The sequence below is a fragment of the Macrobrachium nipponense genome, chromosome 30, assembly GCF_015104395.2.
Source record: "Macrobrachium nipponense isolate FS-2020 chromosome 30, ASM1510439v2, whole genome shotgun sequence".
NCBI lineage: Eukaryota > Metazoa > Arthropoda > Malacostraca > Decapoda > Palaemonidae > Macrobrachium > Macrobrachium nipponense.
The window spans coordinates 9,677,809-9,695,448 of record NC_087218.1 but is presented as its reverse complement, the minus strand read 5'-3'; the positions used below and the strand labels follow the sequence as shown (position 1 = coordinate 9,695,448).

The 17,640-nt window shown below is 38.8% G+C and overlaps 1 protein-coding gene across 1 annotated transcript in view; it reads left to right on the top strand.

The window, feature by feature from the left end:
* The window catches only part of LOC135201968 (major centromere autoantigen B-like), a 44,275-nt gene extending 27,194 nt beyond the window's left edge, over nt 1-17,081 (top strand). The window contains exons 3-4 of the mRNA XM_064231245.1: nt 5,841-6,173; nt 16,929-17,081. Coding sequence (XP_064087315.1) covers nt 5,841-6,173; nt 16,929-17,081 — 486 coding nt within the window. The remainder of the gene's footprint in view (nt 1-5,840; nt 6,174-16,928) is intronic.
* Nucleotides 17,082-17,640: the final 559 nt, after the last annotated feature.

The following is a 17,640-nucleotide window of genomic DNA, read 5'->3' as shown; positions in this document are numbered from 1 at the left end:
TCAGTTGTACAATAAGTTAGTTTCTAAGATGATTCACCTACAACATTAAAAAAAAAAGTTTAGTGTTCTTTCATAATGAAAAAAAATTCAAAGTGCTTTTTCAAAGTGAAAAAAAATTCAAAATGATTTTTCAAAGTGAAAAAAATTCAAAATGATTTTGCAAAGTGAAAAAAATGCAGTGTTTTTTCAAAGTAAAAAAAAATCAGTGTTTCTTCAAAGTAATATATTAAAAGTCTTTTCTCAAAGTAAAAAATATCAAAGTGTTTCTTCAAAATGAAAAAAAAAAAATTCAAAGCGCTCGGTGTATTCGTTCTAAGTTGTCTATCAGTCATACCATGACGTTACTTTATTCCTGGTTTGACCAGTGACAGTTGGTTTCTTGGATGAATTTATTTTGTCCTATTTTATATAGAAAATAAATAATTCACCGAAATAAACCTACTTTGATACGCCATTGTACTATCAAACCACGTTCTCATTGGACAGTATAGGTCAGGGTTACATAATGCCAGGTCAGGTCATATCCAGTCAGTTTAGGTCAGGGTTAAAAAATGCCAGGTCAGGTCATGTCCAGTCAGTTTAGGTCAGGGTTACATAATGCCAGGTCAGGTCATATCCAGTCAGTTTAGGTCAGGGTTATATAATGCCAGGTCAGGCCATACCCAGTCAGTTTAGGTCAGGGTTATATAATGCCAGGTCAGGTCATATCCAGTCAGTTTAGGTCAGGGTTACATAATGCCAGGTCAGGTCATATCCAGTCAGTTTAGGTCAGGGTTATATAATGCCAGGTCAGGTCATACCCAGTCAGTTTAGATCAGGGTTACATAATACCAAATCAAGTCATACCCAGTCAGTTTAGGCCGTGGATATATAATGCCAGGTCAGGTCATACCCAGTCAGTTTAGGTCAGGGTTACATAATGCCAGGTCAGGTCATACCCAGTCAGTTTAGGTCAGGGTTATATAATGCCAGATCAGATCATACCCAGTCAAGTTAGACCATGGTTACATAATGCCAGAATTAGGACATACCAGTCAGTTTAGGCCATAGTTATATATGCCAGGTCAGGTCATACCAGAATCAGTTTAGGTTAGAGTTACATAATACCAAATCAAGTCATTACCCAGGTCAGTTTAGGCCGTGGATATAATGCCAGGTCAGGTCATACCCAGTCAGTTTAGGTCAGGGTTATAAAATACCAGGCCAGGTCATACCCAGTCAGTTTAGGTCAGGGTTACATAATGCCAGATCAGGTCATACCCAGTTAGGTTAGACCATGGTTAAATAATGCCAGGTCAGGTCATACCCAGTCAGTTTAGGTCAGGGTTACATAATGCCAGGTCAGGTCATACCCAGTCAGTTTAGGTCAGGGTTACATAATGCCAGATCAGGTCATACCCAGTCAGTTTAGGCCATAGTTATATAATACCAATTCAGGTCATACCCAGTCAGTTTAGGTTAGGGTTACATAATGCCCAGGTCAGGTCATATCCAGTCAGTTTAGGTCAGGGTTATATAATGCCAAGTTAGGTCATACCCAGTCAGTTTAGGTCAGGTTTACATAATGCCAGGTCAGGTCATACCCAGTCAGTTTAGGTCAGGGTTTACATAATGCCAGGTCAGGTCATACCCAGTTAGTTTAGGTCAGGGTTATATAATGCTAGGTCAGGTCATACCCAGCCAGCTGACACGGGAGAACATGTAAAACAAATCATTTGTAAATTCTAGAAGAGTGTGGTGAAGAACTTTTATCATTTATCGCACTAAAAACTAAAAAAAATAAATAAATGAATAAATAAAAAATAAGAAAATTTTTTTTCAAGCAATCGTGGTATTTACCTTACAGCAACTAATTGCCGAGCAGCCATTACTCACCATTAATCCCTGCCCTGTTCACGTTTTAGGGCCTCTTCTTAAGGGCACGAGGTATACACTTAGGGGCGACTTTAAGGGTAAAGTCGTGCGGCGTCTCCAAAGTTATGGCTCATTACCTGCGAGGCGGCAAAAATAAAGCCGAGAGGGAAAGATAAAGGAATCGCCTGGTCCTTGCCGTAAAAATTTTCTTTTCACCCCCCCCCTCTCACCACCACCCCTTACCAACAACCGCCCCCCCCCCCCACCCCCCCCCCCCCCCCCGTCCCCCACCATCCCCCACTCTCTCTTTCTCGTATTTTTTTTTTAATGTGCAAAGAGCTTGTTTTATTTCCACTTTTATTATGGTCGTGGTTATGCAACGATTACCAACCCTTTGACGAAGGCTTTGCTAAATAAAAGAAGACGCTAGTTACCGCTTGTAAACAGCTCGTTTTCTGTACAGAAGAGCAATTGGAAAACGATGGCATTGGCGTTTGTATAAGTTGGGTTAAAATTCTTCTCAATGGAAAACATTTGCTTTTCATTACTTTTTTATTTTTTTATTTATTAATTAATTAATTTGCTTATTTATTTATTTTTGGCCTGGAATCATTTGAATTTTGTAGGTGGGTATAGCAGCATGCTGCTACACTCCATGTGATGTCTATATCAATAAACATTTTGAATTTGAATTTGAATTTGAATTGAAAAACATAAGTAAAAAATGCACCGAAGTTTCTCCTGCGCAATCGACTTTCCTGCACAGCGTTTAATCGAGGCCGCCACAACAGATCTATCTTTCGTTGGTCTCGGTGTACTGACGTATGAGCCAGGGGCACGGCCCATTAAACCTTAACCATGGCCCGGTAGTGGCCTGTCTTTAGTTGACATAAAAACTACTGAGGATAGAGAGCTGCAATTTGGTACGTTTGATGACTAGAGGGTGGATGATTAACATACTATTTTGCAGCCCTCTAGCCTTAGTACTTTTTAGGATCTGAGGGCGGACAGAAAAAGTACGGACGGACAGACAGAGCCATCTCAATAGTTTCCTTTTACTGAAAACTGAAACAGCGTGGGTTGGTGAGGCAAGCATCGTCAAACAGATTGTTTTTATCTGTTGCTGATTCTATCCAAATGAAAGAACTCACAACTGGGATACCTGTGCTGATGTTTGAGAGCGATCTGTGTTTCTGTGACGACACAAAAAAGCTGGGAAGTTCTGCACTTACAAAGTCAAGTATATCTTAGTTTAACCAGACTACTGAGCTGATTAACAGCTATCATAGGGCTGAGCCAGAAGGATGAGATATTTCTACGTGGCTAGGAACTAATTGGTTACCTAGCAACAGGACCTACGGCTTATTGTGGGATCCGAACCGCATTATATCGAGAAATGAATTTCTAATCACCAGAGACAAATTCCTCTGATTCCACGTTGGCAGAGCGGGGAATCGAACTCGGGGACTACCGACTCGGAAGGCGAGCAGGTAACCCACTCGTCCAACGAGGAACTATCTGGACTGATTGGCATAAGAGTAGATGTGCTTAATAAACACTATAGCATTATAATTTCTTTAGCTCCTTGTCAAATAAACAATGATGCTGAAAATTGACCTATATAGGTATATATACGGATACTTTTTCTTCATCACTGTTTAGTGATAGGGATTTAAAAACAATATATATATATATATATATATATATATATATATATATATCATATATATATATATACAAATGTAGATATATACAGATAGGAGTGTGTATAATATATATATATATATATATATATATATATATATATATATATATAGAATGAAGCCCCCTCCCCGCCCCCAACCCCCGCCCCCGCCCCCCCCCCACCCACCCACCCACTACTTCTGTTAACTTACGACATCCCCAGCAGGGACACCACCACCCATATTTACCGTAAGAACATAATGATCGCACGAGACGAGCTAATAAGGGGGCCTGTTGACGAAAGGGCGCCTGACAAATTTCTGTGGCTAAATCAGGACATTTTTAACGGCGAATAAGGACGGAAATGGTCGACGAAAGGGAGCAACTTCGTGAGTAAATAAATGGACGGATGCACGTGTTCATTATGTTCATTACGGTTTAGCTGTTGGGTTGTTTGAGTGTATATGTGCGTCGCTGCTTGCATGTACGCATTTGTTTGTTTGTATGGTGTTTATACGTCAACGGCTTTACGTGAGTTTCGAACCACGTCGAGAGTGAACTTCTATCACCAGAAATACACATCTCTGACTCCTCAGTGGAATGCCCGAGAATCGAACTCACGGCCATCGAGGTGGCAGGCCATGGCCAAACTGACCACGCCACTGAGGAGCTTGTGTGCGCATTTGTTATAAGTGTTTGTACATGTTTGCTTGGGTGCTTGCATGCCTTCATGGCGCTCTCCCGAATTGCCTGAGAAAAGGTCTTCTAAGCCCCGTGAAAAGTTGGCTTGAATACAGAATTTAGGCCAAAGGCCGAGCGCTGGGATCTATGAGGTCATTCAGCTCTGAAATAGAAATTGACAGTAAAAGACTTGAAAGGTGTAACAGGAGGAAAACCTCAAAGCAGTTGCTTTGTGAATCAAGTGTTAGGAGAGGGTTGAGGAAAGTCAGATGGAATAGAGAGAAAATGAAAGGAGGGTTGCAGCTAGGGGCCGAAGGCACGCTGCCAAGAATCTTAAGTAATGCCTACAGTGCACCGCATGAGGTGTACTGGCGGCCCTACCCCCAAACGAGGACTTTTACTAGGGGCTTAAGGTGGAGTGTATACATTGGTGAAAAGTCAACCTTGGCGGGTGTTTGCTTTTGGACTTATTATTTTTTTTTTTTCTTAAATGAATATCTACGCTATTGTGAAGGTTTTTGCATTATAAATATTATTACTCTGCTTCCCTTGCCTTCAGTGTAAATAGTATATTAAACGTCCCACTCAATGTCCTATTTGTTAGACACCATGAATATGATTGGTGATTATTTTATTGTTTTTGTTATTGGTGCATGTAATATGGCTAATATCGCAAGTGTTAATTAACCTATGATATGGTTGCTCAGAGAGAGAGGGGAAGGGGGGAGTAGAGAGAAAAGAGAGGAGAGAGAGAGAGGAGAGGAGAGGACGAATATCATGATTTTTTCTGAAAGAAATCTTAAGAAATCGACAACTTCAGAGAGAATAGACCAAATTCTTATTGGCTTCAGGAGAGAGAGAGAGAGAGAGAGAGAGAGGAGGAGCTTTTAATTTTATTATAATCTTTCAAATGTTCAAACCGACGGCCAGGTCACAGATTTTATACAATAATTTCTAAGATTTTTGGGAAAATAGAGAGAGAGAGAGAGAGAGAGAGAGAGAGAGAGAGAGAGAGAGAGAGAGAGAGAGAGAGCTTTTAACTTTATTAAAGTTTTTCCAATTAAACCTGACGGCCAAATCACAGTTAAATTTATACAATAATTTCTAAGATTTTGGGAAAATAGAGAGAGAGAGAGAGAGGAGAGAGAGAGAGAGAGAGAGAGAGAGAGAGAGAGAGAGAGCTTTTAATTTTATTAAAATCTTTCAAATGTTAAACCCGACGGCCAGGTCACAGATAAATTTCTAAAATAATTCCTACGATTTCTGAGAGAGAGAGAGAGAGAGAGAGAGAGAGAGAGAGGAGAGAGAGATTTTAATTTCATTTCATTTTTTCAAATGTTAAACCTAACGGCCAGGTCAGAGATAAATTTCTAAAATAATCCATAAAGATTTTTGAGAGAGAGAGAGAGAGAGAGAGAGAGAGAGAGAGAGAGAGAGAGCGCATATGAATTTTCTCCGGACTCAAGGCTATCAAAGATAACGTATCATTTGGCATCAGATGCCTATCTGGAGGTGATAATTATTCCCTAAGCAATTTCCGCGGCCATTTGAATTACTGGCTAGGGCGCCCCATGAGTCTGCTCTTTTCTGCTTCATCGGCTGAGTGAGGGAATCTTGCCCAGTCATCCCAATGGAAAGAAGAAGAAGAAGAAGAAGAGGAGAAGGAGGGGGAGGAGGAGGAGGAGGAGAAGGAAGAGGAGGCGGAGAAGAAGAAGAAGAAAAGAAGAGGAGCAGGAGGAGGAGGAGGAGAAGGAGGACGAGGCGGAGAAGAGGAGGGGGAGGAGGAGGAGGAGGAGGAGAAGGAAGAGGAGGCGGAGAAGAAGAAGAAGAAGAAGAAGAAGAAGAAGAAGAAGAAGAGGAGAGGAGGAGGAGGAGGAGAAGGAGGACGAGGCGGAGAAGAGGAGGGGGAGGAGAAGGAGGAGGAGGAGGCGGAGAAGGAGGAGGAGGAAGAGGAGGCGGAGAAGAAGAAGAAGAGAAGAAGAGGAGGAGGAGGAGGAGAAGGAAGACGAGGCGGAGAAGAGGAGGGGGAGGAGAAGGAGGAGAAGGAGGAGGAGGAGGAGGAGGAGGCAGAAGAAGAAGAAGAAGAAGAAGAAGAAGAAGAGGAAGGAGGAGGAGGAGGAGGAAGGCGAGGCGGAGAAGAGGAGGGGGAGGAGAAGGAGGACAAGGAGGAGAAGGAGGAGGAGGAGGAGGAGGAGGAGAAGAAGAAGAAGAAGAAGAAGAGGAGGAGGAGGAGGAGGAGGAGGAAGAGGCTGAAAAGGAGGAGGATGAGGAGGAGGAGGAAGAGTAGGTGGAGGAGGAGGGGGAAAACGAGTTTTGTGACTTTTCACTCTTGCCTTAATCAGAAAACAAGGTTTAGATTTTTTTCTTGGAATCTTTTGGATATATGCACCGTTCTTTAATTATTTATCATACAAATGGTTTCTAACGACTAATCGCATTTTTTCAGTTATTCAAATTATTTTTGTTCGGTTATTTAGTATTTTGGAAATGTTCAAATATTCATCCTTATCATCGCGAGATATTCAGAACATTAGAATATATATTATTTAATGAATTCTCATATGGTATTTGTAGTTCAGTACAAAATGAGGAAATACCTGCAATTTCACTCCGTCAGGTTCTATTCTTTTATTGTTCACGTTCTGGGAAATTTTAGGCCTGCCACAAATAGCAAAAATAAACAAATAAATAAATAAATAAATAGATAAATAAATAAATAAATGAAAAATAACCTCTTTCATTCTGCTTGAGATTATAATGAATTTCATTACTTATTTTCAATTTTTCAGTCCACCAAAATTTGAAACCAATATTCAATTAATTTTTTCATGTTAATAAAGATTGATTATTCTATTATAAACTGTTGAGTCTAGTTATAAGAATATCTAATGTTTTGTTACGTAATTTCGGAGGCTTTTTAAATCCCACCAAAATAAGAAAACAATATTTAACAATTTCTTTAAGATATATTTTACTGATATATTATTTCGTTCCTTCCTCTGCTCTAATCTCTTATTTGCTATTGTTAAAAATGGCGGTAAACAAAACTGGTAAAATTTTGTGATTAAAAATTTTTTTATTTGCTATTGTTAGAGGATAGTAAACAAAACTGGTAAAACTTTGTAAAAAAAAAATTTAAAAAATCCTATTACCTATTGTTAAAAATGGCAGTGATCATAACTGGCAAAAAAAAAAAAAAACAAAAAAAAAAAAAAAAAAAAAACTATTCAACTTTATTTAAGCGGAGTTACCCGAGCGATTGTAATACATTAGGGAAGGTTTAGGAAAATAATAATGGGAAATATTCCACACACCCAAGAGAAAGCTGGAAACGACAAATAACCTATTTGTTTGAGTATCTTCATATAGATACCATTTATTTTTCCTTGCCCTGACTTGCTTGATCTTACGTGTATAATTTCGCAACTGGAAAGAAAACGCATTTGTAATTATTGTTTTTTTGAAGTTAATAATAATAATAATAATAATAATAATAATAATAATAATAATAATAATAATAATAATAATAATGGTAAGAGCATCAAGGAAATAGATACCCTAAACCAGACTGTAAGGATTGTATCTGGGGACATCAGGATGGAGTTTGGAATAGAAAAATGCGCTTAGTCAACATACAAAAAGGCAAAGTAACGAGAACTGAAGGGATAAAGCTACCAGATGGGAGCAACATCAAACACATAGATGAGACAGGATACAAATACCTGGGAATAATGGAAGGAGGAGATATAAAACACCAAGAGATGAAGGACACGATCAGGAAAGAATATATGCAGAGGACTCAAGGCGATACCGTCAAGTCAAAACTCAACGCGGAAATATGATAAAAGCCATAAACACATGGGCAGTGCCAGTAATCAGATACAGCACAGGAATAGTGGAATGGACGAAGGCAGAACTCCGCAGCATAGATCAGAAAACCAGGAAACATATGACAATACACAAAGCACTACACCCAAGAGCAAATACGGACAGACTATACATAACACGAAAGGAAGGAGGGACGAGGACTACTAAGTATAGAGGACTGCGTAAACATCGAGAACAGAGCACTGGGGCAATATCTGAAAACAGTGAAGACGAGTGGCTAAGAGTGCATGGGAAGAAGGACTGATAAAAGTAGACGAAGACCCAGAAATATACAGAGACAGGAGAAAGACAGACAGAACAGAGGACTGGCAACAGCAAACCAATGCACGGAAAATACATGAGACAGACTAAAGAAACTAGCCAGCGATGACAATTGGCAATGGCTACAGAGGGGAGAGCTAAAGAAGGAAACTGAAGGAATGATAACAGCGGCACAAGATCAGGCCCTAAGAACCAGGATATGTTCAAAGTACGATAGACGGAAATAACATCTCTCCCATATGTAGGAAGTGCAATACGAAAAATGAAACCATAAACCACATAGCAAGTGAATGCCCGGCACTTGCACAGAACCAGTACAAAAAGAGGCATGATTCAGTGGCAAAAGCCCTCCACTGGAGCTTGTGCAAGAAACATCAGCTACCTTGCAGTAATAAGTGGTACGAGCACCAACCTGAAGGAGTGATAGAAAACGATCAGGCAAAGATCCTCTGGGACTATGGTATCAGAACGGATAGGGTGATACGTGCAAACAGACCAGACGTGACGTTGATTGACAAAGTCAAGAGAAAGTATCACTCATTGATTGTCGCAATACCATGGGGACACCAGAGTTGAAGAGAAAGAGAGGAAAAAAATGGATAAGTATCAGCATTGAAAATAGAAATAAGAAGGATATGGGATATACCAGTGGAAATCGTACCCATAATCATAGGAGCACTAGGCACGATCCCAAGATCCCTGAAAAGGAATCTAGAAAAACTAGAGGCTGAAGTAGCTCCAGGAACTCATGCAGAAGAGTGTGATCCTAGAAACGGCACACATAGTAAGAAAAGTGATGGACTCCTAAGGAGGCAGGATGCAACCCGGAACCCCACACTATAAATACCACCCAGTCGAATTGGAGGACTGTGATAGAGAAAAAAAAAATAATAATAATAATAATAACGTCGACAGAAAAGTAAATTTATTTTTATTCAGTTATTACTAGTGGAATTTCATTAAATATTTATTTTCATAAATAAAAAATATACATATATATGTGTGTGTATGTACATTAAGTGTACATACACACACACACACACACACACACACACACACACATATATATAATATATATATATATATATATATATATATATATATATATATAAAATACTAAAACCCAACAAACAAAAAAGGGTTCCAAGGGAAACAGTAATTTCCCAAACATAACTGTAAAAACTTTCGAAGGCGTCATTAGCCCAATGAAGTGCCGTGGGTAGGCGGTAGTACAAAGGAATAACAACGTATAATACGCTGGGTTCGAGCGATATATATATATATATATATATATATATATATATATAATATATTATATATATATATATATATATATATACATATATATATATATATGTATATATATATATATATATATATATATCTATATATATATATATATGTATATATATATATATATATATATATATATATATACGTACTGGTCACAAATAAACGCGACCTAAACCTCACTTGAAAAAAACCGAACGAAGCCTAATGCTAAATGCGAATATTAACAAAATAAACAGCAATATCATGGGAGGAGAAACCGCAAAAGAAAAATAAAGTTCTCAGTTTGATGAATGGAGATCTTAATTCACGAATGAGACATGTTTATCGGAGTATAAACTACACGGGCGTAGGAGAGTGACGCCAAAGGGAGAGAGATATGATAATGAAACGGACAAAGAGAGAGAGAGAGAGAGAGAGAGAGAGAAAATAAGGAGATAGATAATCGAAATAGATAATGTTCTTGCATATTTTCTTCTCTGCCGTTGCATTTCTCTCTCTCCCTCCCTCTCTCTCTCAATGTTTTTGTGTAGAAATTAAATTCCGTTCTCTAGCTCACTCCATAAACTCTCTCTCTCTCTCTCTCTCTCTCTCTCTCTCTCTCTCTCTCTCTCTCTCTCTCTCTCTCTCTCTCTCTCTCTCTCTCTCTCTCTCGCTCTGATTTACTGCTTAGATTGCTAATGAACTTCCATTATCCGGTCTTCATTAAATTTCTGTATAACAAATAATGATTTGGGCATTAATACGTGGACGATGCCATAAAATGTTGATGCTTAACAAGCTGCAGTTGCTCTCTCTCTTTCTTTCTCTCTCTCTTTATCTTTCTCTCCGTCTCTTCGTGAGATTGCAATCTTCCAAAAAAAGAATGAAAAATAGAGGGTGAAATTCAAAAAGTTCTTAGTTTGCTTGCGACCAAGAACAGAGATTACTAATAATAATAGATCGTTCATTTCCTCGAGACCAAGAATATCCTCTTTCCCCTGATCAAGACATTCTTAGATATTAGAATTTTTTTTAGATAAAAGTTATTAGGTATCATTTAAAAGAAAAGTGATTAGGATTTTCCCTTCTTATGGAATTCAAGAAGGCTGTTAGAACTTTTCTTCTGTACGAAGACTGGGAGACGCTTACAGGCATATTGTTTCCATTTTAAGTTTTCTGTACAAGAAAACTTTGTCCGTCCGTCAGCACTTTAGAGGGCTGCAAATTGGTATGTTGGTCATCCATCCTCCAATCATCAAGCATGCCAAATTGCAGCCTTCTGACCTCAGTAGTTTTTATTTTATTTCAGGGTTAAAGTTAACCATGGATCGTGCATCTGGCAGCACTTTCCGGAGGCATGGAACGCCACCTTCACTCTACCGTATCCGGTGAGCAACTGAAACTGAAACGCTATCGGTCTAGCTGATGGTTGTATATAGCATTATACGTTGTACGGAAAACTCGATTGCGCATTTTATACTTGTTCTTTATTAAAATCAAGGACATTGTTATTAATCACAGATTACTTTCTCTTTTATTCTGAAAGTTAAGAGTTTGCTCTTATATATATAATATATATATATATATATATAATATATTATATATATATATATATATATATATATATATATATATTTTGAAGAAAGAGATACTGATAACAGTAAAGTATCCCTACTATATGAATATGAAAGGTAACTATTTTGTTTCCCATTTAACTATGAAAATGGAGGAGACCAGATGAGGTTCCATCATTACTTCTACGCTAAGGGAAAAAAATATGGAGTAGAGAAGAATCTTTACATACTTCCCTAGCTGCGATTGGTTCCCTACTTTCGAGGGGGTCTTCACGCTTTCTAACTCCAGGTTGCAAAGGGGAAAATATAGCGGATCTTAATCTTCACTTACAAAGAAAAAAAATGGAAAAAATAAGGTTTTAAACAGAGTTAGCATATCTCCAGGTAAGTAGACTCTCTTATGTGTACGATCATCACGGAGACGTTTCATTGTTTCACTGTCCAAATTCAGAAAATGCCGACGGGAGTTCGTATTCATTACCTACGGTAAACACGCAACAGGTAACCTTCCTCAGTGTGACGTCACTAAAGGAGAGATCTCTCCGCCCCGTCTGATTCGTCATACGTGACCATAAAAGCACCGAACAAAGGGGAAACAATTTGTGACTACCCACCTGAAAATGCATTGTCCCGTGTGGAGACGAGAGAGAGAGAGAGAGAGAGAGAGAGAGAGGATTAGGAAATGAGTCCCAAAATGTATGTTCAACAGGAGAAATTGTCTCTATCGTGGGGAGAGAGAGAGAGAGAGAAAGGGGGGGGATTAGGAAATGAGTTCCAAAATGTATATTCAACAGTAGAAATTGCCTCTAGAGTGGAGAAAGAGAGAGAGAGAGAGAGCCTCTAGAGTGGAGAGAGAGAGAGAGAGAGAGAGAGAGAGAGAGAGAGAGAGAGGAAATGATTTCCAAAATGTATGTTCAAAAAGAGAAATTGCCTCTATCGTGAGGAGAGAGAGAGAGAGAGAGAGAGAGAGAGAGAGAGAGAGAGAGAGAGAGAGAGAGAGAGTTCCATTTGTGGGGGAATACGAATGATAACTATGATAGCAGAAATCAGCAGTCTTTGAATATGGCTTCATCAAAAATTGCCTCTATCGTGGAGAGAGAGAGAGAGAGAGAGAGAGAGAGAGAAGAGAGAGAGAGAGAGAGAGAGAGAGAGAGAGAGAGAGAGAGAGCAAAAAAAAATATAAACATTATCAACTGTGTCACATTTCCATTTTGCAACATTATCATTCCCCGAACTACTACGTAACTAAAACCTGCAAGCAATTGCACAAACCTGGAGCGTGCCCTCCTGTGGGAGGGTATCTTCGAAATGATGGCACGTCGGTGCCCCCGAGTTTCTGGAACCAATTTCGTCCATCCTCCAAGAAGAAAGACCAGCGCAGTGAAATTACATATCTCGACTCTTCGGCATCAAAGAAGTCACAATGACTTTAGAGTGTACTTATGCTACATCTGATCCACAGAGCTATAATTTTGTTTTTTATGATGAATCCGTAAAATGATGGAAACATTCTACGATGTTTTTCTACGCTAGTGGCCTGAACACAATATCGAAGCTATCCTTCGTAATTGTCTGGTATTGTGTCTCTTATTTAAAAAAAATAATAATAAAAAAATAATAAAAAAAAAACTCGTTACTGCCTTTGTTCAGCTACGATGCATTGTATAATCCACTCACGTGTATTGGCAGTTTGAAGAACATGTTATGCGTATGAGGTAATTGTTGAATATATAATTCAATATCGAGGAAAATTGTCTTGTCCTTATTATAAAACAAGGCGGCATCCGACCTCCAGCTTACTCGAGATGCGTGCAAGATTTCCCCTCACGCATAAGTTGTAAACATTATATTCCTAACTTAACGTAAATTGTAAATTAAAACGCTCTAAAAATCTAGTCAAATAGAGCGCTGTTTCACCAACGAAAATCAAAATAAATACGCTATTTTTTATTAGAAATAATGTTTCTGTACTGTTTAATATGCACGCTATTTATTTCTTACATTTTCATTCTAAGAAATAAATCATAAATATCCTATCCTAAAATTCCTGTATCTATAACTCAACGCGAAACACCTTTTCCAGACCGTTTTAGGCTCTTCCATAGACCTGTCCTACCGCCCCCGAACAAGAAGAACAAAGTAGTTTGTAGGCTTACTCCCCGAGTAAGCGAAACGACATAATTTCAACCTCTGATATACTATCCATGCCCAAGTTACGGCCTATAGTAGGCAATGTCTATGATAAACTTCATATTAAAAAAAAATATATTCTACTTCCTTTCAATAACTTTTGCTTCGGTCACATTTTTGTTCTTTTTACGAGTTTTATTCTTTCATTACTTGACTTATGATGTTGCTTATGAATGCATTTATGTATTTCTTATTCATCTATATTCATTTGTTTTCTTTTGCTCTTGTCTTTCGTTTTTCTCTTTCCACACCTGCGTCGTTTTTGGATTATTCCACATGCCTTTTTTTGTATCTCCATTCAAAATAATATTAGTTTTTTTTTCTTTTTAGTATTTCCATTCAAAATAATATCAATAATAATAATAATAATAATAATAATAATAATAATAATAATAATAATAATAATAAACCTATTGTGTGACCAACTGATTAACGAATCTAGGGCAATCGTCAACAGCTACTTGACACGGAAAAACAACAACAATAATAATAACAAAATACCACCTTCGGCATTATTCAGATTTCTCCCAATATGAACATCGGCCAATTATCAAGAAGCATCGCTGAGCCAGAAAAGCGAGTAGTAAGAAAAAATAGAAAAGATAATATATGATTAATTCGTTGAATTCTGCCATTTTATTCAACAGAATTTGTTTAAAAGAGGGTCTCCGTCCAAATAATAATAATAATAATAACCCTACTTTACAAAAGGCTGACTGAAAACCTATAACCCTTAGCCTATAACCCTTAGCCTATAACCCGTAGCCTATCATCGACGGCTCCTTCTCATCAACAAAGCTCAGTGGACCCAGCCATTGACTTCCAAGAAACACCGACCTTACAAGGCCACTTCAGTTGAGGTAGTCATTGTTGTGGTAGATCAGAGGAAGGGCATTTTAGTCATTTTTATCACTTTTCTGTCAATGAAAACTATTGAGATGGCTCTTTGTCTGTCCGTCCGCCCCCAGATCTTGAACACTGCTGCGGCTAGAGGGCTGCAAATTGGTGTGTTGTTCATCCACTCTCCAATCATCAAACGTACCATATTGCAGCCCTCTAGCTTCAGCAGTATTTATTTAATTCAAGATTAAAGTTAGCCGACGCATCTCCACTTGACTGCATCTGGGGAGCAACTGAGCTCTGCCCGGTCGTGGCTGGGAGTTTCATACTACAGCACATCGAGGGTTTCACACAGCATTATACTCTGTATGGAAAACTCGAATACATACATATGATGAAGTTTAGCTTAGCCCGACGGTTTCGACCCCCACCAGAGAATCACAACAATATATATAAGGATATATATATATATATATATATATGTATATATATATATATATATATATATATATATATAAATGTCCTTTAATATCCAATTCGCTCTACCTCGGAATTAATATATTTTAATATATGTTAACCGAAAGGGGAATTTTTTAGTGAAAATAATTTCGTCCTCTCGTGGGTTCGAACCAGCGCACAGAGGGTTGATTCTCGCCAGCCCTCTGGGCGCTGGTTCGAACCCCGCCCCACGAGAGGACGAAATTATCATCAGCTAAAAAAATCCCCCTTCCTTCGTTTCATATATGAAAATATATTAATCCCAAGGTAGAGCGAATTGGATATTAAAGGACATTTGTAGCTCGATGTATTTATACGAATCGCGGTGATGTGATAAAAATTCATTATATATTAAATATATACTATATATATATATGTATATATATATATATATATATATATATATTATATATATATATATATATATATATATATATATACATGCGTGTGTGTGTGTGTGTAAATAATACAAAACAATGATATGAATAAACGTACGCAAGTAGTAGCAGTAGTACACACAGTAAACACATTCGTCCTTTTCCCGTCCGTTCACCATTGTGACTATTTAAAGCTACCATTTAACTGTCCAATGGGAACTGCTTCTTCCGAACTCCGAACCCTATCCCCCTTATTGCCGGAATCATTATGCAAATTACCTCCTTCCCGATGACCGGAACAGTTGCGTTATTTACTTCTTTTGTTATTGTTGTTCCTCGTTGGCCCAGTGATTCAACCACGCTCCTTTCAATTGGCTGTAGGTCCACCCTAATTCTCCTCTCTCTCTTTCTCTTTCTCTCTTTCGTAGTAATAGTAGGAGTTGTTATTCTTCGCTTACATACTTCGAGAAATTAAATGCTCTCTCTTTCTCGTATTAGCAGTAGTTTGAATCCCTCTGTTATTTAAAAAAAAGAAAAAAAAGTTCAGTATTTTCTCCCTCCCTTCTGTAATATTTCACTAATCTTAACATGGGAATGTTATCTCTGTTTCTCGTAGTAATATTTCCCTGATCTTGACATGTAAATGATATATTTCCGTCTCTCTTTGTTTCTCTTGGTAATATTTCCCTAAATTTTACATGCAAATGGATATATTTCTCTGTCTCTCTCCCTGTTTTGTTTCTCGTAGTAATATTTCCCTATTCCTAACATGCAAATGGATATATTTCTCTCTCTCTCTCTCTCTCTCTCTCTCTCTCTCTCTTCTGATTCTCGTTGTAATGGATATATTTCTCTCTCTCTTTTGATTCTCGTAGTAAAATCTCCCTGTTCTTCACATGGAAATGGATATATTTCTCTCCCTCTCTCTTCTGATTCACGTAGTAATGGATATATTTCTCTCACTCTCTCCTCTGATTCTTGTAGTAAAATCTCCCTATTCTTAACATGGAAATGGATGTACATATTTCTCTCCCTCTCTCTACTGATTCTCGTAGTAATGGATTTCTCTCTCTCTCTCTCTCTCTCTCTTCTGATTCTCGTCGTAAAATCTCACTATTCTTAACATAGAAATAGACATACTTTTTTTTTCTCTCTCTCTCTCTCACAAATACATAAGCACAACTTTCATCTTTTTTCTAGAAAAGCCAAATTCAGGAATGAACGTCCCTCGCCCCTTATGCGCACTTAAAATTCCCGCGGACGCATGCGCGATATTCACATTCAAGAGACCTCAAGGAATGAAAGGTTCGATCACATCACTATCTCCTCCTCCTCCTCCTCCTTTTGTCGGATAATTGTATCCACCCTTTCTGAACCAGTCTAGGGAATGTCTGGTTACCTTCAAAGGAGTCACGGTAGCAGTACCGGGGATAATAACGGCCCGATTTCCGATATTTCGGGGGCGGATTCCGTTCGAGAGGAGTCGCGTAATTAGGTCATTTTATCTTCTAATACTCTGACTGTCCTGTTTTTTTTTTTTTTTTTTCTTTTTTTAATGATTCTTGATTCTAACGTTCTACACCCTTGTTGCTTGCTGTCTTTTGTCATTGATTCATTACTCTTACTGGCATCACTACAGTAGTAGTAATCGAGGTGTACTCGGCATCGGAAGATGGAGTACCAATGCTACCCAATCATCAAATCGGGTTGTACATTCAGGTGCCCAGCAGCGATGAGTGCCTGGGCATCGGGTGCCCAAGAAAGAGGGGCACATGGTATACCCAATCGTCAAATCGGGTTGGACATTCAGGTGCCCAGCAGCGATGAGTTATTGGGTGCCCAAGAAAGAGGGGCACATGGTATACCCAATCAGCAAATCGGGTTGGACATTCAGGTGCCCAGCAGTGATGAGTGTCTGGGTATTGAATCATGGGTGCCCAAGAAAGAGGGGTACATGGTATAAAATGGTTTGAGGGGTGGGGGGAGAGGGGGGACGGGTACACAAGTATCAAATCCGAAAGGACACCTAGGCGTCAAATCAGGGATAGGTACCCAAATATCGGAATGGAATATAGTAGAGCTTAGGCCAAAGGAATGAAAGGGGTTGCAGGTAGGGGCGGCCGTAGGGACGCTTCAGCAAGGGAACCTATACAGTGCCTTTCGTGAGGAGTACTGACGGCACTGTATAAAGGTGTACCCAAGTATCGAATAGGGAGGAATACTCAGGTGCCAAACTAGGATGAGTGCCAAAGAAGGATAGCTACCCACGTGTCAAATGTGAGTGGTGACGACAGCTCGAGAACTCCGGCATCGAATCACAAGGGATACCCCGGGCATCGAATCCGGTAGGGTGCCCAGGTAGGAACCAGGAGCCGTCTCCAAGGGCCGTGGATGCCCTAGCACCGAAAGTGACAAAGGCCTTTTGTTATTTCGGTAACAGAATTCATACGCCAAGCATATTCGAGTTAATGGAAAAATACATTGAGTCAGCGAAAGGAAATACATTTTTAAACAATTTAAAA